The following is a 26,809-nucleotide window of genomic DNA, read 5'->3' on the forward strand; positions in this document are numbered from 1 at the left end:
CTTTGATGAGAAATTTACTGAATGCTTTCTTTGTGGAAAATACCATGCTAAGTGCTTATAAACGTTAGTTGTCAAAATTCTCAAAACAATCAATGAGGTAGGTGGTATTTTATTTATTTATATTTTTGGCTGCGTCGGGTCTTCGTTGTGTCTTCGTTGCTGTGAGCAGGCTTTCTCTAGTTGTGGCGAGCAGGGGCTAGTCTTCGTTGTGGTGCACGGGCTTCTCATTGTGGTGGCTTCTCTTGTTGCAGAGCATGGGCTTTAGGTGCGGGCTTCAGTAGTTTTGGCACACGGGCTCAGTAGTTGTGGCTCGCGGGCTCCAGAGCTCAGGCTCAGTAGTTGTGGTGCACGGGCTTAGTTGCTCCGTGGCATGTGGGATCTTCCCAGACCAGGGCTCGAACCTGTGTCTCCTGCATTGGCAGGCGGATTCTTAACCACTGCGCCACCAGGGAAGCCCTAGGTGGTATTTTATTTACAGAGAGAAGACAGACAGGAGTTATATCAGGTATTCAAATATTTGTTGAGCACCTACATACTGGGCACTGAACTAGCATCAAACAGCATAGAAGTCTGCCTTCTGTGGAGCTTATTTTCTAGAAGAACTTGGTAAGATCACATATATATCAGTATTCTAGATTTACACATTACTTTATATATATTATGAGTTTGGACAATGTGAATTCATCCCTGAAATGGACCCATTCTCAGTGTTGACAAAAATTTGAGACTAAAAAGCTGAAGTTCAAACCCTGGTGACTTCTTCAATGTATAAGTCACCCTGAAGGTTACTCTGCCTTTGCTGGCAGCATCCTTGTGAGGATCTGACCTCCAAATTTACGGTAAACAGAAAATCTTCTCAAGAGAAGACTTATAAAATAATAAAAGGAACCTACTACAGGATTAAGGAAGTAGAAGTTAAGGCTATAGCTTTTAAAGCCAGATACCTAGCTTCCATACAAACCTCAGTTAAGAGTAGTAGAAGAACAGAAGTCAGAACACAGAATGGACTGGGCTCTTGGCAGCTAAGTGGGGTGGGAAAGTCTAGGGGAAGGATGGAAGTTCCAGGCATCATCACAATTCACACAGCAAAGCTACAGACCCTAGGTAGCTGGCCATTTTGAATTTTATTTACTTCTCTCTGGAGCTAGACACATAAGGAGACACCCAGTTCAAAAATGCAAAGAGAGAAGAGAGGAGTTTCAGATCTGAAACGTTCAGACGTGCATCGGACACTTCCTGTGAATCGCTGAAGCTGCTGGGGGTTGACTGAGGGCTCCTCTCACTAGGCCAGTGCAATTTAATCAATAAACCGCAAGGTCTTCATAACTAATCCCCAGTGTATGGGGCGTCTTAGGAAAAGTCACAAAGTTTCATTCAAATAAAACTGAAGTTGAACTGAGAAAGTGAACAGAAGACGCTGGAAAAGGAGTAAGAAAAGTGGTTTTAGAAGCTTCTGAGTGGGCAGAAAATTGCCTTTTCCTCTAGCTTGAAGCAATTTCCCCAACTACCACACTACCTAAGAAATCTGAGACAAAGGGCACCAAACTATTTCCAAACGCAACAACTTGCAAACAGCTGACCACGGCTCTCGTGCGGTGACCCCTGAAATCTACTCAAGCACACCTAGTGAAGGGAAACAACACACACCACTCAGCACAGAGTACCTATTTGACATTAGAAACCTTTTATTGAGTGAGACATGGCAAACGGTGGGATGAAAATATTACAGGGTGAAGGAAGGCTGAGGAAACCAATCTAATTTCTTTTTCCTCTATGAAAGAATGAGCAGCCCAAATGATGAACTGAGGCCACTCCAAGATTACTATTTATACGTAAGGCAATGTAAAAAGCAAGGTTTTAACCAAAAAGCCAGTATCTGGCATTAAAAAAAAAAATTACATCTTTTGGATGGATGGACTAAAAAAGCTATATTGTCTACCCAAAATCTGTACAGCAGGGACCTGTTTTCAGCAGGTAAGCCTATTTACAAGTAAGATCCTCTTACTCTTGTAACATTGTCCTGTTTTAAGAGAATATATAACTCCCATCCCCTGCAGAGTTAGTCCATAAGGCCTCTGTGACCCCATAGAAGCATGAACCTATCTCTACTAGAGAACTATTTATACAACACTGTAAATACACAGATACATACTTGCCCCTCGCCCCATCCTAGAAATAGGCTATAAATACCTTGAGTGAGGAGTTGTGGCTCATTCAATTTTATATCTTTAGTGACAATTAATAGGCACTCTCTCTCTCTATATATATATTTTTTGCATGAACACTAAATGAAAATGATTTTACAACACCATTACTGTTTACATTTCAAACATTCCCACCCCTACCCATCTCTAAAATAAGAACACCAGAAGCTACCAAGTTTACTGTGGTTTTCACAATATAGTGCTTTTGGACTTTTTAATGTAAACATTCTAAATGTACTAGTTTTCAGAGTAATGACAAGAATTTAGCATTCTCCCTGGAATGGAAAACTTGCTTGGAAGTTACTTCATTCTTTTTCTCTTTTTCAAGAGAGCATCTCGTAACGCCAGCTGGAAGATTAAAAAAAAAAATGTAAATATGATCTACAGAAAAAGACCACAGGACCAACGTTCACAGCAAACCTATGAACGTCCTTATAAAGTCTTACAGTTCCCAAAAGAAAACAACAGAATATTAAATAAAAGATTATTAAGAATAAACCCAAATTATAAAAAGAAGATAACCAAGGTCAACGTATACATCTTAAGTGTGTGATGGATGTGATTCCATTAATTCCCAAGCAACCACCACTCTCTGAGTCCTAGAAACTTTAAAGCATTTTTTGGGGTGGAAGTTGCCTGGCTCTAATCAAGCTTTTTGAATTTTATGACTTTAAGTTACTGACTCCTTGCCTTTAGCTCAGATCTGGGTCTTGGTATGTCTTTGTAGATATGCAGAGTAACTGGGACGCTTATGGTAGAAAAAAAAAAAATCAACCAGTGCATTTTAACCTAATTCGCGTGGCTAAGAAGGTATTTCTCAGATTCAGCTATCTATGTCTTATTTTCTCATTTGTAAAGTCGGTTTAATCACAGTACCTGTTCATATTGTTCACATGAACTATAGCACATATCCAGTGAACCAACTTCCTCTTACAAAATTTTTCAATCTTTGAGAGAAGTATTTTATACTGAAAGAGGTACTGACAGGAACAAAGCAAGGCTTCTCTATCGTGCCAAAAAAAAAGCATGCTAAAAAATAGAGGAAGTAGGGGCTGGGGGAACACCCCTAGATAACATGTAGCAAGGTCACAAAAACCTCAAAACGAAGCAAGGCCTGCCAACTGGATGGTCATTACTTCCTCGACCCAAAAATCTTATAAAGGGCAGGGGAAGGATAAACTAATGAATTTAATCAATTCAACCACGCATTTAAATTGAATTGGCAAAATTCAGACTATTTAATGGCACCTTTCCTTTCACCTAAACTTTCAACAAATTCTAATCAAAATTACTGCCACTTTATTACTTACATAACATTGTTGAAGAGCTTAGAACTAGAATGATTAAATAAACAGAGTTAGTCATACTGACTTGGTTCCCACACCTATGGAGCCCTGCCCTGGAGAGCTGGCTGTCACATTCAGGCCTGGGAGGCTCATCCTTGGCTTGCAATTTAGGAACGCTGGTTCAGAATGTGGCACTATTTTTCCCTTGACCTGACTTCCTAGAGATTCTTCCTAGTACATTTAGATATACATTCTGGTACATTGGCAGTAGAGGAGGATATAAAAACATAAATTTGTTTTACTACAATGAATTATGAAATAAGCAAGCCAACAGAGCAGCACAGGACTACCCATCAAAGACTGAAAATGGATAAAACACAATTCCAAAGGTCTGTAAACATAATGGCTTTGCAGAAGGGTACACAGAGAAAGGATCATGCCAACAACAGAACTGTTAGTTTGTACTGCTTTCCTGAAACTGTTACTGAGATATTACCACATATAATTATTGCTTTTTGGAAAAAAGTACCATATAATAAACACTCAAAAATTATTATTCAGTTAATTTCGATATATTTCACAGATGCAATGTCAAGAAAATTTTAGCATAGGAATGGACCTCAGAGCTCATCTAGTTTAAACTCCTTTATTTACAGAGGAGGAAAATCGCCTCCCTTTGGTCACACAGCTGAATCTCAACAAAGTCAGGTCTAGGATTTACAAGCCCTGACCGCTTTCCACCTCTCCATGCTCTCCAATAACGCACCCCATTAATCCTAAGACACACATAATACAAGGTTTTAGAAGGCACAACTCCACTCAAATGTAGAGAAGTCTTAGAACAACAATATCACTCTACCCAGTCATGCTTCAAGTTGAGCTCACCTGCTTTTCTCGGAAGGAACGCTTATTTTTTGACCGGACGTTATGACTATACCGCATCATCATGAAGTTCTTCTGTTTTTTCTTCTCCTTATTTGTGGAACTGGAAAATGGATTCATTTTGGTTTTTCTCCTCACAAATTCTTTTCGGTCTGTTTTTCCAGCCTATCAGCACACACACACAAAAATACCACTGCAGGAGTTATCTCATCAACACACACGTCTCCTCTGTGCCAGCTCTGCTGGACGCCAAGGACACTAAGGTGGAGGGAACACACAGTCACTGCTCCCCAGAGACTCAGTTCAGTCTAGGGGAAGAAATGACCATGATGTGTTGTAACTGGGCAAGGCGAGCTCAGTGGAAGAAAGGGTTTCTTAGAGGCCAGAGGAGCCTAGGAGAGAGGGAGACCCTGTGAGCTGTTTTTTGCAGGATGAAGGCCTTCCTGGTGAGGAGGGAAGGAGGGAAGAGTAGAGCATTTCAGGTAGGAATAGTATATGCAAAGTTGCGGTGGAGAAAGAACATGGGTTTTCAAACTTATCTAAACAAGTGTCAGTACAAATGGAATAGAGGGTAATGTGGAGCCCATTTGGAATGGCGTCTGAAACAAGTCAAGGTAGAGAAAATGAAGCTGGAAAGGTAGGCAGGCTGCAGTCGCAAACAGCCACAGGACTTGCCTGAGGCAGCTCTGTCTCTGGCTTTTCTTTAATGACTAAACATTCCCCTGCTTTTCTCATAGCTCTGGTAAATGCACTGAGCCTCCCTGAGACCGTGAACATACAACTGTGCCTTTCTGTGCTCCACAGCTTGTCTTAGACGGTGGTTACATATGTGGCTATCAAGTTGTTAAAACTCATCTAACTGAACACCTCTTATCTGTGCCTTTTATTCTATGCTAATTATACTTTTATTTAAAACATTAAAATAAAATACTGCAGGGACTTCCCTGGTGGCGCAGTGGTTAAGAATCCGCCTGCCAACGCAGGGGACACGGGTTCAATCCCTGGTCCAGGAAGATCCCACATGCTGCAGAGCAACTAAGGTGCTGCGCCACACAACTTCTGAGCCTGTGCTCTAGAGCCCGCGAGCTACAACTACTGAGCCCACGCACCGCAACTGCTAAAGCCTGCGCACCTAGAGCCCGTGCTCCACAACAAGAGAAGCCACCGCAATGGGAAGCCCACGCATCTCAACGCAGAGTAGCCCCCGCTCGCCGCAACTAGAGAAAGCCTGCGCGCAGCAACGAAGACCCAATGCAGCCAAAAAAACCCTGCAGTTCTGTGCCTATACAAGTTCTGAGGCGTATTTCACTTTATCTGCTTTCTGTTTAGACAACTAGGCAATGACATGCCCCACTCACCATTGCAGTTGCTAGTCTTGTCTCCTTGTCAGACTTTGGCTTTTTATGAAGGCGTTCAATGTCCCGAAGAGAAAGTAACTCACCCCTGGGGTGAAGGAAAAAACGTAATATGTAACAAGGATGGAATTCCTTTTCCTAATACTTTCATAATCACGTGAGCTGACTGAAGACCTGGTGTACACACTGTCTTACCTGGGCTCCTCATCACTGTCTATTTCGACGTATTTCCTCTTTTGGGCTTTCCCAGGGGCAGCGTCGAGTTCTTTCCTCATTTGGGCCATTCGGATTTTCTGGAAGTCTTCCTGACTTAACACTCGGCTAGTGCTGACGGCGGCGGCTTTGGCTTTCCGCTCCTCCAAGGGCATGCTGTTCAGCTTCTCAGACTTGAAAGGACACAACACAGGCTTAAACGGCTATTGGCTCCAGTGAGGGCACAGCCCCTCAACACTGAGAAAAGGACATTTTAGGACTCACGATTTCTTTCTGTTCTTCATCGGAAGAATGGTGCACGTCAACCCATTCGCCATCAGAAACTGCCTCGTCACTGAGACTCGTGTTTTCCCACTCATCTGTGTGAAAAAGAGCACCCCATTAGCACCCACTTTATGTTGAGTGTTCATGGTACACTGAGATAAATCAAGCAAAAGAAAACTTAGGTAATGAACCTCAAATAGATGCTCACCAAGAATTGAGCAGTATTACTGTTAAATAAACCACATCAATTTAATTAAGTCAAGGAACGGAGAATAACCACTGATCAATTATCCACCATGAGCCGAAACTTTACAATCTTTCTCTAACCCTCGTGACTCAACAAAAGAGGAATAGAGTCCAGAGTTAAGTAACCTGCCCCAGGCCACACTGCTAGAAATGCAGCCTACACTGAAATTAGGAAAAATCATATATGACTCTAGAGCCTACATTCTTTCCACCAAACTAGCCATGTCCATCAGAACTGTACTTGTACATTTACAGTGGCCACATACAAGTTATTTAACTTGTCTAAGCACATTTATACATTTGAGAAATTAGTTAGAAACAAGTCACTCAGAGAACCAAGGTAGAAACTTTTGGTTGTATAAGAAGCTTGTAGACACCTCAGTAAAGAGGTATCAGAGATCCTAACGGAGCTACCACAGTAAGCTTTCAAAATGAAGGATACCTGCAGTCTCTCAGCAGATGCCCATGTTCTGTAAGACAGTGTCCCAGCTCTTAGGCATGGCCTACACAGCCACTCACGTGAGGCCCCACCTCTATCCCTAGTCTCATCGCCTTCTGTGCATCACCTTGTATCCTACATTCTAATAGTTTCCTAAACCCTTCAGTACTTTGCTCACAGTTTGCCTGGAAAGTCTCCACTATACTACCATTGCTCACTAATCATTCCCAATACGGCTCATGGGTCACGATTTCCTTGAAGCCTTTGTTGAACCTCTGAGGTGGACCTGACCTCTCTCCAGCCCTTATACCCCACTCCAATCATAAATCCTGTTAATGATTTATTAGCTGTTTATGAAAGACCCTCAAGGACAAGAACCATATCATTCCTCTTTGCTTTGACAGTGGCTGGCTCATAGCTAATGCTTACGAAAGTTTTGTTGAAATAATGAAGGGATGAACAGGAAGAAGAAAGGACCCTAGCAACCAATGCAGTAAATGCTAACCCCAGAAATGAGAATGGAGTTCCTCAAGCATTCTTTGACCAGTTCAATAAGCATTCTCCGTCAACAGGAGGATCGCTATAGACTAATCTTCATTATTTTTTCTAGGCAACAAAAGAAACCCATTATCTTTCCCAAGTGTCAAACAGCATGCCCTTGATAAGGGGCAGCCAATCTGAAGGACATGAAAAGGCATTTCCTACACCAGAATGTAAATTCTCTCAGAGCAGGACCATGCCCATTTGACCTTCAGTGCCCGTAACAGGGCGTGGCACATAGTCATTACCAGGAAGCATCTGCTGGATGAATGTCCAAACAATATAAAGATTTCAAGATCAATACAGATATAGTAGGAGTGATTTTGTCCTGAATAATGGTGAAACAAAAATGAACCTTCATCATCTTCAGCATTTTTTTCTTCTTTTTCAACTTCCAGAACTTCTGCTCCTGGAATGTAATCTTTAGCATCTAGTTCTCCATATTCTTGCACTCTTGCTTCTATGGAGGCCTCTGTAGGCTTACCCTAAAGGAAAGGAAGTAGTTTTTAATGAGGTGCTTAAACTGCAAAACATTATTCATGAAAAGGATTCTCCAGGATTATGAATTGAGAGGGAGAATCACAAAAAATGGAAGCAATCGAATGACAAAAACAGTCCACCAACGTCTTGGGTCAAAGTAAATCCCCCAGACAGAACTTTGCCCACTGTTTTCTTGCTTTCTTCTTCTATTTTTTTTTTTTTTTGCGATATGCGGGCCTCTCACTGTTGTGGCCTCTCCCATTGCGGAGCACAGGGTCCGGACACGCAGACTCAGGGGCCATGGCTCATGGGCCCAGCCGCTCCGTGGCATGTGGGATCTTCCCGGACCGGGGCACGGACCCGTGTCCCCTGCATCGGCAGGCGGACTCCCAACCACTGCGCCACCAGGGAAGCCCCTTCTTGCTTTCTTCTGATCCACCTCAGGAAACTTCAATTAAGTCTTGAGATCTCTCCTTCTGTTACATACATGCATCTTTCTCTGTCCCAACTTGAAAGAGGTAGTATCTGGTTAGGGAATAGCCTGTTCAATGCTGGCATCAGTTACTGACTTCAAACAGTCTAACAGGTCTATAAGAGTCATTCAACCTCAAACAGCATATACCAACTATAAAACTGTTAAGCAAAAGTATTCAATCAATTTTATTCTGAGCTTAAAGAATAAAACTACATGTATCACCAATACTCCTAATGGAAGCATCAGAAATACTCAAACTCAAATTGTAGGAAATTATCCTCACTTTCTGAGACCAAATCCTTGATCAACATATGTATGCTTCACCTACCCGGAATTTCTTTTGTAACATCTGAGGATTCAGTGTTCGGAAGAGCTGAATCAAAGTTCTAGCAGACATCATCACATCTGGAAAATAATACCTTTAATTAGAAACTTCAGAGCAAAGAGTCTATTGAGGTAAAAACGAACTACTCTGTACTCTTTGATCTACTGAGAATAACACACCACTTACTCTTATCTTTGTGTGTTTTATACTGAGCCAGGTCTTGGAGAAGTTCTTCAGTCATGGCTAGAGGACATCGAGCTGTTATCTCTTTTATAGCATTGATTCTAAAAAAGGGAAAAAAATAAATTAAAACAAACAAAACACCCCCCAGCAGTTTCATGTGGTTCAACCTAAGAATATTTTCTAAAAAGACTAAATCAAAAGGAATGTAAGTTGGGTTTTATAGGTCTTAGGTCTTTAAAACTGCAGCATGGTAGAGTGTGAGGGTGGGGAGCCTCAGAGGGCTTTCATTCCAGACAGTTTACTGCCATTTCCTCTACTAGAAGAATAAGAAACAGTGTCATCTCTGTAAAATACAGGCATACCTCAGAGATATTGCAGGTTTGGTTCCAGACCACTGCAATAAAGTGAGTCACACATATCTTTTGGTTTCCTAGTACATACAAAAGTTATGTTTAACTATACTGTAGTCTATTAAGTGTACAATAGCATTATGTCTTAAAAAGTACGTAACTTAATTAAAAAATACTTCATTGCTAAAAATGTAACCTTCATCTGAGCCTTCAGTGAGGCATAATCTTTTTGCTGGTGGAGAGTTTGAAATATTGTGAGAATTACCAAAATGTTACACAGAGGCATGAAGTGAGCCAATGCTGCTGCAAAAATGTCACCGATAGACTTGCTCCACACAAAGTTGCCACAAACCTTCAATTTGTAAAAAAAACGCAGTATCTGTGAAGAGCAATATAGCAAAGGGCAATAAAAGGAAGTGTGCCTGTATATGATAGCAGCATCTATTCGCCAACCCTAGGGGAGATAGTACTAGGTCAAATAAGGAAAAGTTAAAGGTCTTTAGGGCTGTTATCCCAGCAGTATTTTCCAAGGGAGATACAAAGCAGCTGTTCAGCATACTGCTTAGGTATCAGGACAGATGAGTCGTCCTTAAATTAGTGTCACGCTCATTAAGTGCTTTTGAATTAATCAAAAGGGCCACTGAACCGCCTTGGGATTAAAAAATGATTCCATAACGAATCATCTGTTCCAGGGAAGATAGGAATTCAGGGTAGAAGACAGAAGAAAAACATTTAGATTGCCACACAAGCATTCATTTGAAAGAGGGAAAGCTAGTTAAAAAACAAAATGTTGATTAGAAGGGCAAATATCTTTTCTCTGGCTCAAAATTCTGACCAATAAATTAAAAATACCAAGCCTGCAGAGAAGACTGAAGTGTACTTTAAACTGTTTTTGCAGAGAGCACATAATAGATGAAATTTTACATCCTGGTAATGGAAAGCAAACCCAGTGCGTTACGACCATACCCACTGCCTACAGCCACATTCTACATACCCTACTGTCATGACCTCTCCAGAGTTCTTGTCGGTTACAAAATTGTTGGCCACAGTCATGAGCAATGACTGCATGATCTGAACAGGAGGGAGAGAAAGGATATGAGTGCTGGTAAAACGTCTACACCTACTCAAACGCTTGACGATGAAGGGACCATAAACTATTACAGTGGAAAAACAGCCCTCCGCCTTCGGTTTGGGAGTTGGAAGGATCAAGACTGAGGAAGACTGAAAAAAACATTCCACTCTGGGTTTCAGCCTTCTTCTTAGCTATCCTCAGATTAAATGTGGCTCGCCTTTAATATTAGTTCTCAACATGGATTAAAAATTGCTTTGACCCACGATCCTCCAATACTATTTGAATCAAAGAAAGAAATGATCAGTTTTGAATAATAATCACTATAAATTCACTGATATTCTTGCCCTCCCCAGCATAAAATTTGGCAATTAAACAAAACCAGAATTCTCAACAACTTGTCCAAAATAAACTTTACTTTCTACAGTAAAATGTTTTTACTTCTATGAGTAAACTTCTATGGATATCTCCTTAAGAGCTAGTGTGTCTTCTACTCAGTTTCAAAAAGGCAGGGAGGACGGTAATCCCTGTGGGAAAAGCCACCATGATATACTTAGTGGCAGGGCTACGTATGCACTAGATCCTGACAGAAGTAAAGTTTAAGAGTTCTCACCTCTGGGGGTACTAAGTGATGAGATGCCTGTGCAGCAAACAGAAGGATCTTCGTTACTTCTAAAAAGGTCAGAGATGGGAAAGGCCACAGTCAGTTTATTGCCCTGCCCTCAGGACCACGGCAAACATGGCCAGCACACGCTGGCTGTAATGCTACTGCTGCTTCCTCTGCCCCAACACCCAACCCCGACATCTGCATAGGTCACTGCCTCGCTTCCTCCTGGCCCTGCTTAACTGCTGCCTTATCAAAGTGATTTCCTGACCACATAATCTAGACAGAACCCACCCCAGCACTCCCTACTGTCCTCACCTGCTTCCTTTTTCCTCAAAATACTTCCCGTCACCTGGACATATTACACACAGCACTCTGTGGATCTTCCTCTAGAATATAAGCTCTATGAAGGTGAGGATGTTACTTTGTGTTCACTGGTGTCTAATGCAGTGCTCAGACTAGAAATCACTCAATCAATGAATAAGTACAAACACATATATACACACACTCCCTTTAAAGGGGCAGTATGGATAAAGAACAAGGCCTCTGGCAAAACAAAGAAGTGAGGTGAAGCCTAATCAGCCACTGTTTGCTGAGTGATCTTGGTCTTTTTTTCTTTCTTTCTACACCTCTCAGGATTGAAGTGAGGATTAAATGAGATGACTGTATGTAAAGTACTTAGCACAGTGCTTGGCTCATGTTGAATGTTCAATAAATGTTCATTTCTTTCCTAAATTGGTTCAAGTTCAAAGGCAAAAACAACCATCTCTTCCTTCCTGCTTTCATGTTGCTTTTAATTAAGAATATAAATGAGGGCAATGAAAGCAGTAAGTTAAACCCTGGTATCTATAATGAAGTTACAATAAATAGTCAAAATTCTTTTTTAGAATCTTTCACATGAGTATTTATAGTATTACAAAAAGACTTGCTTTGAGAAACCAACACTTTGTTTTGGTGCTTTTCCCCCCCTCAAATAATTGTTTCTTAAAGTTGATAAGGAGAACAATTACCTCATGGCAGAATCTGGAAAGAAAACATACAGGTTTCTCTCCTTGTCTCTGAAGCAGAACACCCTTCACTCCTAACTCTTGTCTTTAGTATTAATTCCAGAACAAAAGACTCTGGATGGTTAACCCCAAGGCCACCAAAGGAACATGGCAAGTGGAAGCCTTACCTCTTTGGTGGGGCTGCAGAAACCTCTGCACAAAGGGGTAGAAGTTGAAGAGAAAAAGCTGTGGAAAGAAGAATGCACTGACTTTAATATATATCTAGCTGAGCTGTGGAGTTTCATTTCTCCATGATGCAATTATATCACCAAGCTCAACTAACTGGGAATCATTTTTTTACTTTCTTTTTTTCTCAACAAGCATTCATGCTACAGGATGATTCAATGTGCTGTATTAACCAAAGAAAGGAAGGCCTTGTTGCTATCCTATTATGTCAAGGAAGAAGGAAGTGTACTCAGAATAAACCAGGGGGTGAAAAGGCAGTCAAAAAGCAACTTTCTTTCAAAAAAATTGCAGAACCAATTTTTTAGTCTTCAAAGATAATAGTAACTCAAATCTGAATAGTGCCTAGTGTAATCTGATCACCAAAAAACCCACAGTCTAGTTTTGTTATGGGATACCAGTCCAACCACACTGGAGGAATTACTCTGAGCTCCATATTTTAGACAGAAACCACTAACACTCTGGAGTCTACCTAGATAAAGGAGACAAGGATCCAGTTATTAAAGCAATTGTAATCTTTAACTTCAAGAAGAGAAACTCTGGAGATGGCCTAGCCTTTTTCAAAGTTCATCATGTGAGAATAAATTTTTTTCTATTTTAGCCACAGAGCAAAACCAGGACCAGAGAAGTAAAAGGGAAGACTTGGGTTCAATACAGAGATGAGTGTTCAACTGTAGCCAGCTGTGAAACTCCAGTATCATTTCCATCAAACCATGCTTGAATTAAGAATCACTTCTGCTTTTCCACTGAGCTCAGATTCAGTTGTGACTTGAAATTGTTGCACAAATGTAACAAGAATTGACCTGGTAATCCTGCTTTAGAACTGCAGCCCATGTAGAAAAAGCAATTTATTCACCAAAATGTTAACTTTTTCTTAGAGAAATGGAATAAGTGCATTTGTTCATTTGTAACTTGATATAGGTCTATACTGTTTGATTTTCAATGAAGGAGCCTGTTTTACTTCTTGTTTTTTTTTTTGAAGAAAGCAACACATTCAGTGATGATCAGAACAGCACTAGTTATAAGAGCAAAACTATAGACAACAACCTCAATGGTCATTTCTTCATGGGCTGAATTTCTGGGCATCCCTCCTTTTCTACAATGGCAGTTAGTCTGAGTATGTGTGTGGTTTCCATATGTATACACAATATATATACATTATACCACCAAAGACCTCTTGCAGTCTAATTTAATATAAAGTGAATGACCAGAGAATTCAGCTTTGCAAACATGATCCTCCTGCTAGAGTGGGCTGGAAGTCACGAAAGCTATGAAGGGGTAAACTGTGAAATGTAATAACAGTTGATAAAAATATGTGGGCTCTGTTGGCTCAGGAAAATGTATAAGTGAAACATAGATAAAATAAAATAAAAAGTAGAAAAACAGAAAATAGTCTGTCCATAAACTGAATACATGTACAATTCAACATCCATACTAAGTGATAAGAAAACAAAGTGACAAAAACAGCTATTTTCAGAGTGAAAGATTTTATCCCTTTGTAAACTGTATGGGTTTAAATGGTTTGGGAGGGTAAAATTAAGCCACTGCTCTACCTTACTGTCCTTTTACCAAGAAAAATTCCACTTCTAATATCCATCAAGAGAAACATAATGTAATTCAAACCTCGTGAATTCCCACCAATCTGGAGATGAGGTTCATGAGCATCATCTTCACTTCAAACCTCTCCTTAGAGCTCTCTAGCTGCTTCAGTAGTTTTTCTGCAAAATCTGGAAAGGAGAATATCAGAGAAGTATACTGTGGGCCCATGGTCTATACAACATAATCTAGCAGGTGTAGAGAAAAGCAGTAGTTTGGTCACTGACTCTGGTATGGCTGTGCCTGAAATCACTCTGCAGAACCAGGATGGTAAACACAGCGGCATGACCGAAGGTGAAAAGACTCACACACGGGCAAATATACCTTCAGTGGTGCCCAAAGTTAAGTCTTAAGGATTTCCAAGATTTTTAGCATCAACATCTTGAGTTACTGTTGACAGATGGTCCACTTATAGCTCTCTGGGGCCCTGCTTCTCAAAGTGTGGTCTGCAGACCACCAGCAGCTGTCCACCTAATAGCTTGTTAGAAATACTGAACTGCAGGCCCCACCCCCAGACCTACTGAATCAGACAGAATCTGTACTTTAACAGGATCCCAAGGTGATCAGTATGTGCCTTAAAGTCTGAGAAACACGGACCTAGAGGAAGCGTCGGCAAACTAAAACTAAAATACAGAGAGCGTTTAAAAGCCCCACTGCCCAGCCATACCCCATATCACCTAATCGGTCTCTGGGAATAACAGGACCGAAGTACCAGTACAGTTTTATAAATTCCCCAAGTGATTCCAATGTGCACTCTAGTTTGAGAACTAGTGTTCTGAACAGGGTTTCCCAAACTTTTGGTTTCCACATACCAGTTAAAAAAAAAAGGGACTAATAAAAGATTGTCAATTTTTCATTTGGTCAAGCACAATGTCTTATAGTACAAGTACTATGTTATTAAAGACATGAATTGCAAAGAGAGCTGTTCCTCTATATTTTTCTTATTTTGCTGTGGATTGGGAATCACTGCTTTGGAATAGAATTCTCTAGGCTACAACCAATAGGTAACAACTAAGCATTCACTGATTGTCTATTAAGTGCCAAGGATTTTATATTCCCTGGTAACCTTGAAGGTAGGAATCTAAATAGGCAGATAAAGCCAACAAGGAACTTGGGAGGTCATAATTATAGTACCTTGGGGATCATGAATCAAGTGAATAGCTGAAAAGTTAAACACCTCCGGTTTTTTCTTCTTCTTTTGTTTCTGAAAGAAAGGGAGAGGAAAACATTTACATTCTGAATTACAGTGAAGAGGCCCTTGGGATTAAATGTGCTAATGTGCTAAAAGGCTGTTATCAAGTCCATTACACCATTTATATTTATTTACTTTCCTTATTTTTTTTTTTGGCTGCATCGGGTCTTAGTTGCAGTACACTGGATCTTTTGTTTAGGCATGCGGGATCTTTTCCTTACGGCATGCAGTCTTCTCGGGTTTCTCTCTAGTTGTGGCACGTGGGTTTTCTCTCTCTAGTTGTGGTGCATGGGCTCCAGAGCATGTGGGCTCTGTAGTTTGCAGCACACAGGCTCTCTCATTGAGGCATGCGAGCTCAACAGTTGTGGCATGCAGACTTAGTTGCCTCGTGGCATGTGGGATCTTAGTTCCCCAACCAGCAACTGAACCCAGGTCTCCTGCATTGGAAGGTGGATTCTTTACCACTGGACCACCAGGGAAGTCCCCATCACACTAATTAAAAAGAAAAAACAAAAAATCTTTGTTCCAAAAACCTTTCTTGCAACTAGAAGAACTAAAGGTGGTTTTTAAGATTAAACCTTGGGGACTTCCCTGGTGGCGCAGTGGTTAAGAATCTGCCTGCCAATGCAGGGGACACGGGTTCGATCCCTGGTCTGGGAAGATCCCACATGCCTCAGAGCAACTAAGCCCGTGTGCCACAACTACTGAGCCCGCACACCACAACTACTGAAGTCTGTGTGCCCAGAGCCCGTGCTCCACAACAAGAGAAGCCACTGCAATGAGAAGCCTGCACACTGCAACGAAGAGTAGCGCCCGCTCGCCGCAACTAGAGAAAGCCTGTGCACAGCAATTAAGACCCAATGCAGCCAAAAAGTTCTAGCTATTAGCACCTGTGAGACTTAAAGAGGTTTGGAAATATGAACATTAAAAAACACACAAGGACCAAATTAATGACTTTCAAATAATTATTACAAAACAAAATGTACTTCATTTGCATACTCTTCTGAGAAGACATCGTGATCAAAACAAATGAATTTAATCAAATTAATTTATTCAAGCCATAGATCTTGGAGAGCTGAAAACATTTATTCATCTAAAAAATTAGGGCTTAAAAAGTCATCACACATTTCTAAGTCCTTCAAAATGCTATTTTCTCTATTCCAAATGCTTAAAAGCTTTTCTAAAGAACACATATTCTGCATTCTAATGATTCTTATCTCATTTCCCAGGTACAAGTCTCACCTTGAGGACTTTCATAGCCTTTTCCAACTTTTTCTTGTTTTTGGAGCTTTTCTTCCCTGTGGCATACTGCACTAGCAGGTCTCTTGCTGTTGGTCCTTCATCCTGAAGAATAAACTACTTTGTAAAACTATAAACAAGGAAAATCTGCATAGAAGCAAGGAATAACCCTTTTAATCACTTCTTTGTACTTATACTCTTTGCATGCAGCTATTAAAAATAAACACAACTTTAAAAATTCAATAAAAAACAAATTTGCCTATCTGCAGGAACAGGCTCATACCAAGATTTTCACTGCAACACTGACTTCTGTTTTTATTTTGCTTTTAGTTTTTATTGAAGTATTAATATACAGAGAGAATGCAACTTTGTTTTTATTTGAAAAAGGAAACTGGAAACAAATATTTATCAACAGGGAAATGCTTAAACTATAGTACATCCATTTTCTGAAATATTATGTGGAGGTTAAAAGAATGAGGTAGATCTATATGTACTAGTAGAAGAATATCTAAATGCACTGGTACATCTATATATGTCATCACAAAGGAAGCAGGTTGCAAAATAATACATATATTATTTATATGTTTTAAAAACAGACCACACACATAAGACAATATGTATATACGTCCACACAGAAATGCATGGGAAACGAAATGGTTATCTATGAAGAAGGAACTGGGAAGTGCAAATAAGAAAGGATCAAGATAACTTTTATCTATAGTATCTGAAATTTTATACAGTAAGAATGTATTGTTCATACATTATTTACTAAAGTAATAACAAAAGGTGTTATCCCATATTCCAGTACTCGTTACCAAAATGCTAAAATGGGAAGGGAATTTCTTTTTAATATTAATAAAAAATATTTTTTAATAAAGAAAATTTCATGACATCATAAATCCTGATTCTTCCTTTTAAAGATGCTGTACTACCCTTCTCCCTTTCTCCACTCTAAACTTCGATGATGTCAACACTCAACCTCAAAAATATATTGGCAGTAATTTTTATTCTAAGTTCATATAGTGAGATATAGGTATAGCTTTAGCACCAAGAACAAGGTTGAATGAATCTAAGTTTTATTAGTTACTTAACCAATCTTTCTGAATGTAAGTGACAAGTTCTAAATAGAATAAAATCTCAGCATGGCAGAACTCAATGAAGGATAAAGGTAGCATCTAAGTTTCTTTCCAACTTTTACAATCTGTACTGAAAACAATAATAAAATCTGCTATACTGTAAAGTTCAGAAGTATCTATGGTCAAACTAACCTCAGATTCTGAGTCACTGTCCTGTTTCTCCTCTTCATCTTTTCCAAGGAAGAATGTCAAAGCAGCAACTAATATCTAAAGACCAATTCAAAGTCAATTACTCATCCCAGCTTACAACAAAGAATAAATACTTTTGTCTATATTTTACACATGCATATGAACTAGGATCTGAAGAAAAAAAAAAAAGAACGGTAGGATTTGGGCTCATCTGTCTTAGCCCGGCTCTACACAGTTGTTATCCTTCAAGTAGAAAGTCAGGAACTTCTACATGCCCCCACAAGAAAAGTGATATAGCCCCTCTAACAGAAAGTCAACCAAGTCCTTAAATTTCTTTCAGCTGTGCCTGAGTCCAATAAAAGAGCAGTCAAGAATTACAAAGGAAAACAAAATAAATGCTAAGGCTATCGTTTAATACCAAGCATTTTAAAAACTCATAATTTTGCGTGACTCTTCTAAAGCGCAGATAAACCAGGGAAGCAGCCTAAGCACAAGCAGCACGTCCGCACACCACCTCTTCCTTGCATACCCATCTCCTTCACCTTCTAGCTGGAGAAGCGGGCTACTCACAGACAGTGCCTTCACACAGCCATACACGTGCTCACCTTGGTGACCTTAGAGAAACATGCCGTGGTGATCACATTGACAGTTTTGGCATCATTCCTGGGGGAAGACAGTTGAGTGTTTTAAAGTGAATTTTCATTCGACTGTATTTGACAGCACAGACAATGGCACAAAATAAATAAATATTTCTAACATGTTAAAATTCATAGTTTGTAATATTTCAAAAAGTCACGGGTTGCTAAATAGTCAACTACAGGCAAACATTTAATTCAATTTTAGCCCAGTCTTGTGTCAGAAAATTATGCAGCCATTCAGATGTATTTTTTGAAGAATTTTTAATGACATAAAACCTACTCAAGATAACTGGGGGCGGAATAAAAAACCAATAAAAAACTACAATACAGCAAAATTCCAACCATACTTTAAAATTCACATTAAAGAAAAGACAGGAGGAAATAGCATAAAATATTAACTGATTATCTCTAGGGGGTGGGACTATCAATAATTAAAAAAAAAAACTTTCTAGCTTCTCCAAATCTTCTGCTGCAACGAATATTACTTTTATATTTAAAAAAAAATTAGTGAATAAGAAAAGCAAAAGACATGAGTTGGGACACTGTACCAACAAGCCAAAGTTTATGAAACGTGATAATTTAAGTATATAAGGTAAATTGATTTGAAAATCTTCAGAGAGGCAGAGTAGAAAGAGCCCGAATTTCAGTCAGACAGATCGGGTTTGAATTTCAATTCTGCCTTTTACTAGCTACTAAACTTAAACTTATGAACCTATGGGTTTCATTACCTATAAGGTGGGAATAATCCCAAATAAGCTACATTACACTGTTCTGAAGGTTGAATGAGGTAAGGCATAGTGCAAGTGTTCAAGAAATGGTAGTCAATATTGTTATTAGTCATTTGGATTGCCTCCATATTTTTACTTCCAACTTAATCTACGGCAGAGATATATTAAAGGGCTCAAAATCAAGAAAAATATTTGTGTATGTGTTCTGTGGCAATTACAAATGAATAAAAGACTATTTCGAAAGAGACAGGTACATAGATATTACCAGATGTTTCTTCTGTAGAGTTCAATCATCACATCCAAAGATATCTTGGCTGCAGTTGCATTGCTATCTCTTAACATGGTATACATGAAATTCTGCAATACCTGAAGAAAAAGAGGAGAAAGAAGACTTAATAAACTGCACGATACTGTAATACAATGCTGCAAACATGGAAAACAAAAGGGTACTTACTACATTCACTTTATTGTTCTTGTGTTTTGCATTTATATTCTTGATATCAGTCACAATATGAGTATATAAAGTCTGAGGAAAAGAAACAAAAACATACACACATTAACCAACATTTCTAACCTTGCCTAATTTGGAGAGAAATATAAATGTACTGGAGGATTTAATTTTACCCACTTTTCATTCTATCACAAAAGAGACCAAAAACAAATAAAACAAACAAAAAGAAGCAGGTAAAGCAAAGTGAAAGTTACCCTCAAAAGGTTAAATATGAAGTTATATGACCCGACATTTCCACTCCTAGTTATATATCCAAAAGAAATGAAAATGAATTTCCAACTAATGTTCAAATATTCATAGCTGCATTATTCATAACAGCCAGAAAGTGAAAACAACCCAAATGTCCATTAATTGATGAGTGGATAAACAAAATGTGGTATAACCAGACAATGAAATATTATTTGGCAACAAAAAGTAATGAATACTTACATATGCGACAACATGAATGAACTCTGAAAACATTAAGTGTTTTCACTTAATTTTCACTTTCACTAAGTGAAAGAGGCCAGTCACAAAACAATTACATATTATATGATTCCATTTACACGAACTATCCCAAGTAGGCAAATCTATAGAGACCAGAAGTACATTGGTGGTTGCCTAGGGCTGGGACAGATGGGAAAATGGAAAGTAACTGCTAAAGGGAATGGGGTTTCTTTTGAGGGTGCTATAAGTGTTCTAAAGCTGACTGTGGTGATGGTTGCAAAACTCTGTGACTACACTAAAAACCCCTGAATTGTACATTTAAATGGATGCATTGTATGTGAATTACATCTCAATACATTTGCTTTTTTTGTTTTGTTTTGTTTTTACAAAGGAAAGTCGGGGCTTCCCTGGTGGCACAGTGGTTAAGAATCTGCCTGCCAATGCAGGGGACACAGGTTCGAGCACTGGTCTGGGAAAATCATACATGCCACGGAGCAACTAAGCCCGTGTGCCACAACTACTAAGCCTGCGTTCTAGAGCCCGCGAGCCACAACTACTGAGCCTGTGTGCCACAACTACTGAAGCCCGTGTGCCCTAGAGCCCATGCTCCCCAACAAGAGAAGCCACCGCAATGAGAAGCCCAAGCACCACAACAAAGAGTAGCCCCCGCTCGCCGCAACTAGAGAAAGCCCTACACGGCAACGAAGACCCAATGCAACCAAAAATAAATAAACTTTAAAAAAATAAATTAAAAAAATAAAAAGGAAAGTCCAAGCCCCTAACTGCATGCAAGACAATATTGGGATTTTTACAAATATCAATGGTACCCAAAATATGCTCCCCTGGATCACTTTTATTCACAAGTTAGTCCAAGAAGTACAATTGCTAAAATCAAATGGTTGCAGTCTCTTAATATTTTGAAAAAAAAAAAAAAATTTTTTTTAAGTTAATGTATGTAAACTTTAGTTTCTCTTTCTTAAAATTCTTTCATAAATCTTCAACTTCTGGTCTTACTTATACAAGCAAACACGAAGTCACAGGGAAATATTAATAACAAAAAAAGTCAGTTTTGGGGGGAAGAGGTTGGGAGTGGTTACAGCCACGAGTGTCCAGTCCATGCTCTGATTTAGCTGGTCAGTACAGCATAGAGGAAAAGGGCTTGGGTTCTGGAGCCAGGTTCCCTGGGTTTATGTTCCTGCCTCACCACTCAGAAGCTGTGTGACCCTGGGAACATCACTCTCTCTCTCTGTGCCTCAGCCTTTTCATCTATAAAATAACAACAATAACCCCTATCTCATGGCACTTTGTGAGTAAACGAATACGTAAAATGCTCTGAAAATGGTAACCTAGCAAAAAGTAAACAATAAATGTTAGCTATCACCATTATATTGCATGCACACAACGGTCAATTTTTTTCCTATCAAAATTATTCTTAGCTGTATCCAATAGTATGAAGCATGAAGAGACTCCAAATGCTATACGTTTCATGTCACTGCCAGGAAGAATGAGATATGGAGCAGAGCGGGGAGTGATTTTGCTCTTTACCTTTCGAAGAAGCTTATCGTGGCAACGCAGAAGTTCAAAGAAGAGTTCTAGCAAACTTGATGGATTGATGAGATTCTTATTTCTCAGCAAGATCAAAGCTTTGCAAAATGTCTCAGGAAGGAAAAAGAAACATACTATAAGATAATGATAAAGTTAGGATGAGAAAATGGACCAAGTATATCCCCAAAGCACTTAATGTCTTCTATTAACTAGGCATTATCCTAGGCATGGGAACAGAACAGTCAAGTCTCTGCCCTCATGGAGCTTACACTGGGGGTGGAGCAGAAGAGGGGACAGGCAAGCAAGTAAGCATATCAACAGGTATACCTCATATAGGAAGGAAATAAAACAGGGTAATATCATTAATACACAGTGACTGCAGGAGGGCTCCTTTACACAGGAGGTCAAGGAAGGGTCAACATAGAAAAACGCAGTGATCAGTAAATCCACAGAGATAAGAAAGGTGGGTTACAATAACATAACACTAAATTGGGATAATCAAACTGAATTTGTGACCTTACAAGGCATTCTTTTGAAATACAGTTTGTAGTAAGAACGGCCCAATGGTAGTTGTAGCACCCTTGCTTCCCACCAACTTTCACAAGTACACTCTAAAGAGCAATGCTAATTATACAGACTCAATCCCTTGCTTCCTAACAACGTCCTAATTATTTTTAAAAACCCACTAGTCATCATAAAACGCTATAAAGAAATATACACACATTTAGTTATTTAATAATGCCTGCAGACCAATCTGGTTGGGTACTGTTAGCACACAAAACTTAAAGAAGACCTAATCACTTGGAAAGATACTAAGTCTCCACACTCAAAATCTCAAATCTGTATGGCCCACAAGGACTTGACCTAAGTCTTGACCTAAGTAAAAGTCTTCTGTAATGGTTCAAGTTTGAAGCCTATTAGGCTGTGCTGCCAGGTCCCATGTCCCAACTGAGAGTTAATCAGAGACTCCAACCTTGGCTTGTCTGAGATGGTATTCTTTTTTTTTTTTTGGCCTGATCAAATTAAGATAATCCTAGAGAAGTATAAAAATTGAAGAATTACAGAAAGCCTGGGAAAATGCAAGAATAAGAAACAAAGTTGAATCTACAGACTTAGCATTTTTATAAGTTTTGGTAAAGGATATTAGTAGGTTTTGAGATCATAATATTTGTGTAAGTTCTACCAGCTGTAAAGGTGTTTGAAAAGCTGATATATAAAGTTTGAAAATGCCTCTGGTTGGGTTCCCTAGAAGCAGAACCCAATTTATTACAGAGGTCGGTCCAGGGTGTGCTCTCTTCTACAAGGGAAGTAAAAGAAGCAGGATAGGGCAGAGAAAAGCTGGGCAAGGATGTGTCCTTGGCTGGAGACTAGCTTTAGTCTGATTACAGAGAAGCCCTGGAGCACAAACTGCAACACAAAGTTGGACCTTGGGAAGGGTTGGGCTTTTGAACTCTGGGTTAGTCAGATACCACCTGTGGGCTGGGAGGGCCACTTCCCAGGTGCTAGGGCTCCCATTTAGCTGAAGACAATGCTCCAGAGAAAGGGCAGCTGGGGGCCATTAGCAGCCAACATTCCCCGCGGGTGGGGGAAATGGGAGCACTGGCCTGGTAAAGGGGATCCCAGACAGGACCCAATGTCAATCACTAAGGTAACAATGTTTAAATGCTCAAACTGGCCAATTAATAGATAAATGTCTAAACTAAGCTTTATAAAAACTATAGGTTATAATTAGGGTTCTTCATGCATTTGAGATTTGAATGACCAGAAGGAATCACCTAATCAAAAAAGGGAAAAGAGCATCTTGGCAGGGTTAGCATACTGGTAGAACTGAGAGATCAGAGAGAGGAGTGAAGCAGAAAAGGAAATGAGGTCAAAAACACAGGAAGGAAGCAAATCATGTAGGGACTTACACGCTAAGTTAATAAGTTTGAGTTTTATTCTGTGTAAATGAGAAGCCACAGAAGGATTTTAAGGTATGGGTGACACACTGATTTACATTTTAGAAAGATGTTTAGATGACAGGCTGTTCTCCTTTAAACACATATTATACGCACACGGGAACACAGCACAATTTATCAATCCAACTACTGGTCCTACCATTCGGAGATCTGGATCCAAGACAGTGTGGTTGTAGGAGAGAAGATCTTTCAGCTCTTGAGGAAAGTTACTTAAATGTTCTGGATAACAGTGACCAATCTGTAACAAAGCAAAGGCTCTTCTGAAGTTTTTCTTTCTCTCCTATGATTCATATGCACATATTAAGGATGTTCTGCAAAAGGAGAATAAAAGGCTATGTTTCATAGAAGTAGATGGCTCCAAACCATCTATTTTTCTTCTACATGCTAATCTCTCTGACCCCTTTCATATTTCCTCTAGTCTTAGTAAAGTATGTGACATGATTCAGAATCTGCTTTTATGATGAATTTCAAGAAAACAAATAGTTTGAAAGCTTTTTTGCTCCGGTTGGTTCTGTGAAAAGCTCTAGTGAAATCCTCTAACTGAACATAAGGAGGAAATAAAATCTGCAAAAAGGGAAAATTAATTTTCTTTTTTAAATTAAGTTTCTGCTCCCGAATGGAATGAGGTTGGGTATAAGTGAAAAATATTCTGCAAGCTGTGTGCAACAACTGGTCTTCGTTTTACTCAAAAATTATCTTACCTGTGCCATAAACATCACCAGCTCTGCCAGTTCTTTGCTGGGTTTATTTGGTTGTAATTTGAAAATCTCCACATTGGATTTGTAGTGATTATACTGCTGTAGAAACTGTAGAAAAATAAAATTTAAATTGGTCACCTTCTATTATAAGACTTTCTCAGTAGAGAATTAAAAATTACTTAGAAATCTTTGATAATGGCATTGAGAAAAAGATGTGGCAAAGGTATGTAGAAACACTATGTTTTCCTTATCAGAATTCTTCAAAATGAGTTTTGAAAAATCTGCGCACATTTTGGGTAATCTAAAGACCCTTTCCCTTATCATTAGAAATTTAGGTAGTAAGGTATAAAGAACAGTGAAACAAGAGTCAAAAACTCAGATCTGGCTCTCTACTGCCATTTACTATCTAAATGACCGCCTACTATATTGTCCATGTATATAGAGCACTAATATCTGCAGAAATATGTGAGTCAGAAAATGTAAATTATAATTCAAGTACACAAAGCTCTCCAGTCAAAATTCCCCTTCTTTTAAATAATAATTATGATTTTATCCTGGAGTTCTAGATAAGATGTGTTAACAGGCAAAAGCAACAGACACACAGAAATAATAATAGTTTCCATTTATTCAGCACTTGCTACGTGCCAAACTCATCATGTACATTATTTCATTTAATTATGTTTAATCCTAACAACAACCCAACAATCTAATGTTGGAACTCACAAGGCCTCAGTTCCACACCCTACAGCCACTCTCATGCCTAGGCCATGGCTTTAAACTATGTGTATATGTGTTAGATAGAGTGATAGGGAGAAAGGAGGAGAGGGGGAAGGGAAGGGGAGGGGGAGAGAGAGACACTCAGAAGGAGAATGAGTATTTCTTTCTTTCTTTTTTGTTTAATTTGGCTGCTCCAGGTCTTAGTTGCAGCACGTGGGAGCTTCGTTGTGGCCTGTGGGATCTAGTTCCCTGACCAGGGATTGAACCCAGGCCCCCAGCATTGGGAGCGTGGAGTCTTAACCACTGGACCACCACGGAAGTCCCAAGAATGAGTATTTCTTTATATTACCAGCCCTAACTGGTTCAGTGAGCTCCAAATTGAGGTACAATATGTGTGAATTTGCATAAATATTTGTTAAGTGAATGAAACAGTAATCCTCTGTAGGTATTATCTCCTTCTCACAAATTAAAATACACGTAGGCTCAAGTGGTTAACCCTCTCTAGTTACACAATTGGTCAACAGTTGGGCCGGGATACGGAGTTAAGTTTTGAAACCATTGCTTTTAAATACAGCGCTGTACAGACTCTCAGCTATTACTTTGGCTAATGGTTTACAGTGCTTTACACATCTCAAAGCCTCACCTATATTACTTAACTTCTTGTATTTGTTCCTTAGTCTTTGTTTCCATTCTCTTGAATCTTTGGAAAGTCTCTCTCTACTGGTGACCTAAACCACTGAGACCGCTATTTGTTAAAATGTATTCACATAAATATTTCTATGTGAAAATCTGGGGGAGGAGGGAAATGAGAAGGGCAATCAAAAGATGAATAATTGTGTTAGCCATCTGCACATACAAGTAACTGAAGCAAATACCTGTTTAATGCCGATCAGAAAAATGGGTGTCTGAAGAAAGCACTTGCCAAAATAATGTAGCAAAATCATCACTTTCATTTTGTCATTTCTCAGCTCAAACACCTTTAATGTTCACAATTTGTATGAGGTCAGTATACAAAGCCCCTCACGGTCTGGACCTAATCTAATTTTCAACTTCATCTTTTCCTGACGTAAATTCTCACACCCAGGTCATGCCAGCTTCCGATGAGACTGAATCCTGTTTTTTAACTAGATAATACTAAGCTCTTATGTCTGTCCCTTATACTTGAGAATACTCCCTCCTTCCCAACACAGTCCATGGAACAGAGCGCGGGCTCCCGGAAACAGACGTCGGAGGAAAACAATCTAAACAAAAGTTTCATCCACTGTTACAGACTAATTCCATTTAGGGGTTTCAGAAAAGAAAAGCCTTGAGAAACCTGTCTGGAAGTCAGAGGTTGGGGGTGGACCATTTGTCTCTCGACCTCAGTGACATCGGGAGATAACCCCTAAAGCAAAAATGAGGTCTTTTAAATGGTGTTTCTGTGGCAGCAGGGTCTATGGAGCAGGCAGAAAACCCAGACGGGCAGCAGATTTCAAAAGGTGGGGAACGAACCCTGTGGCATGTCTCTCCCTTAACCCCTTTTCTCCTCTCGAGGAACCCCTGAACTTAAGAGCAGAACACGAGGCGAGCCAGGATCCCTGCTCCACTCCACGCCTCCCTCCAGCCACTGTCTCAACCAGCCGCGTCCCGGCTTCTAGCCTCACCGCGCCGCATTCCTACCTCCTCCACGTAAGCCGGCGGGTCTCGCTTGATCAGATTCTGTAACTGCGGCAGGTTGCTGGGCAGCTTGTTATTGTTTCTGCTAGACATGTTAGCTGCTGACTGGCTCCGCGACGAGCAGTTTTAAAAACCCACACCGCTGGCAATTGCCGAGAGTCCCAGCTACGGCTGGGAGTCGTACTTCCGAGTACGACCGGAAACAGCACATGGGTAGTTCGGCCGGCGGCGCCATCTTGGCGCTTAAAGCGAGCTGGACTACGGGAGCCTCAGAGTGTCAAACTTACTCTCACGGCGAAATGCTCTATAGTGGTTTTTACGAGGTTTTTGCTTTTTTCCTCGATCAACCGCTGCTACTGTCTAGCGTTCCTGAAATAGTCTGAAATGCAAAGACTTTTTTCACACACATTAGTTTATTTCATCATCCTGACACTCTTATGAAACAGACAGATGAGAATTAATAGTTTTTATTAAAAAACTCACAGCCTAGGGCTTC

At 39.8% G+C, this 26,809-nt stretch overlaps 1 protein-coding gene across 4 annotated transcripts; it reads right to left on the reverse strand.

Annotated features, from left to right (window-relative positions):
* Window positions 1-98: 98 nt before the first annotated feature.
* On the reverse strand, window positions 99-26,522 carry SDAD1 (SDA1 domain containing 1). 4 transcript variants are annotated; one of them, XM_073805356.1, is made up of 22 exons: window positions 26,317-26,522; window positions 23,944-24,048; window positions 23,382-23,480; window positions 21,285-21,395; window positions 19,257-19,328; window positions 19,068-19,168; window positions 18,042-18,099; window positions 17,440-17,514; window positions 16,175-16,276; window positions 14,875-14,944; window positions 13,768-13,871; window positions 12,090-12,147; window positions 10,925-10,983; window positions 10,237-10,313; window positions 8,896-8,993; window positions 8,713-8,789; window positions 7,785-7,914; window positions 6,205-6,299; window positions 5,923-6,113; window positions 5,731-5,815; window positions 4,376-4,537; window positions 99-410 (listed from the first exon to the last, which is right to left on the reverse strand). In XM_073805356.1, exons 1-22 carry the CDS (start codon window positions 26,404-26,406, stop codon window positions 333-335), a joined length of 2,097 nt encoding a protein of 698 aa, XP_073661457.1. In that variant the 5' UTR covers window positions 26,407-26,522; the 3' UTR covers window positions 99-332. The 4 variants fall into 4 exon arrangements, with proteins under 4 accessions (XP_073661457.1, XP_073661456.1, XP_073661458.1 ...); XM_073805355.1 differs by having other exon boundaries at window positions 99-456; XM_019932744.3 differs by lacking the exon at window positions 99-410 and adding an exon at window positions 1,664-2,552 and having other exon boundaries at window positions 26,317-26,520.
* Between the last annotated feature and the right edge of the window lie 287 nt (window positions 26,523-26,809).

Source organism: Tursiops truncatus, chromosome 5 (genome assembly GCF_011762595.2).
Source record: "Tursiops truncatus isolate mTurTru1 chromosome 5, mTurTru1.mat.Y, whole genome shotgun sequence".
Lineage (NCBI taxonomy): Eukaryota > Metazoa > Chordata > Mammalia > Artiodactyla > Delphinidae > Tursiops > Tursiops truncatus.

Coding starts and splice junctions, on each gene's coding strand:
- SDAD1 (XM_073805355.1), bottom strand. CDS start 26,406: ATGTCTAGCAGAAACAATAACAAGCTGCCCAGCAACCTGCCGCAGTTA. Junction 17,515..18,041: donor GTTTCTCTAAGGTCACCAAG/GTGAGCACGTGT, acceptor ATTGGTCTTTAG/ATATTAGTTGCTGCTTTGAC. Junction 10,984..12,089: donor TCTGCAGCCCCACCAAAGAG/GTAAGGCTTCCA, acceptor TGACCTTTTTAG/AAGTAACGAAGATCCTTCTG.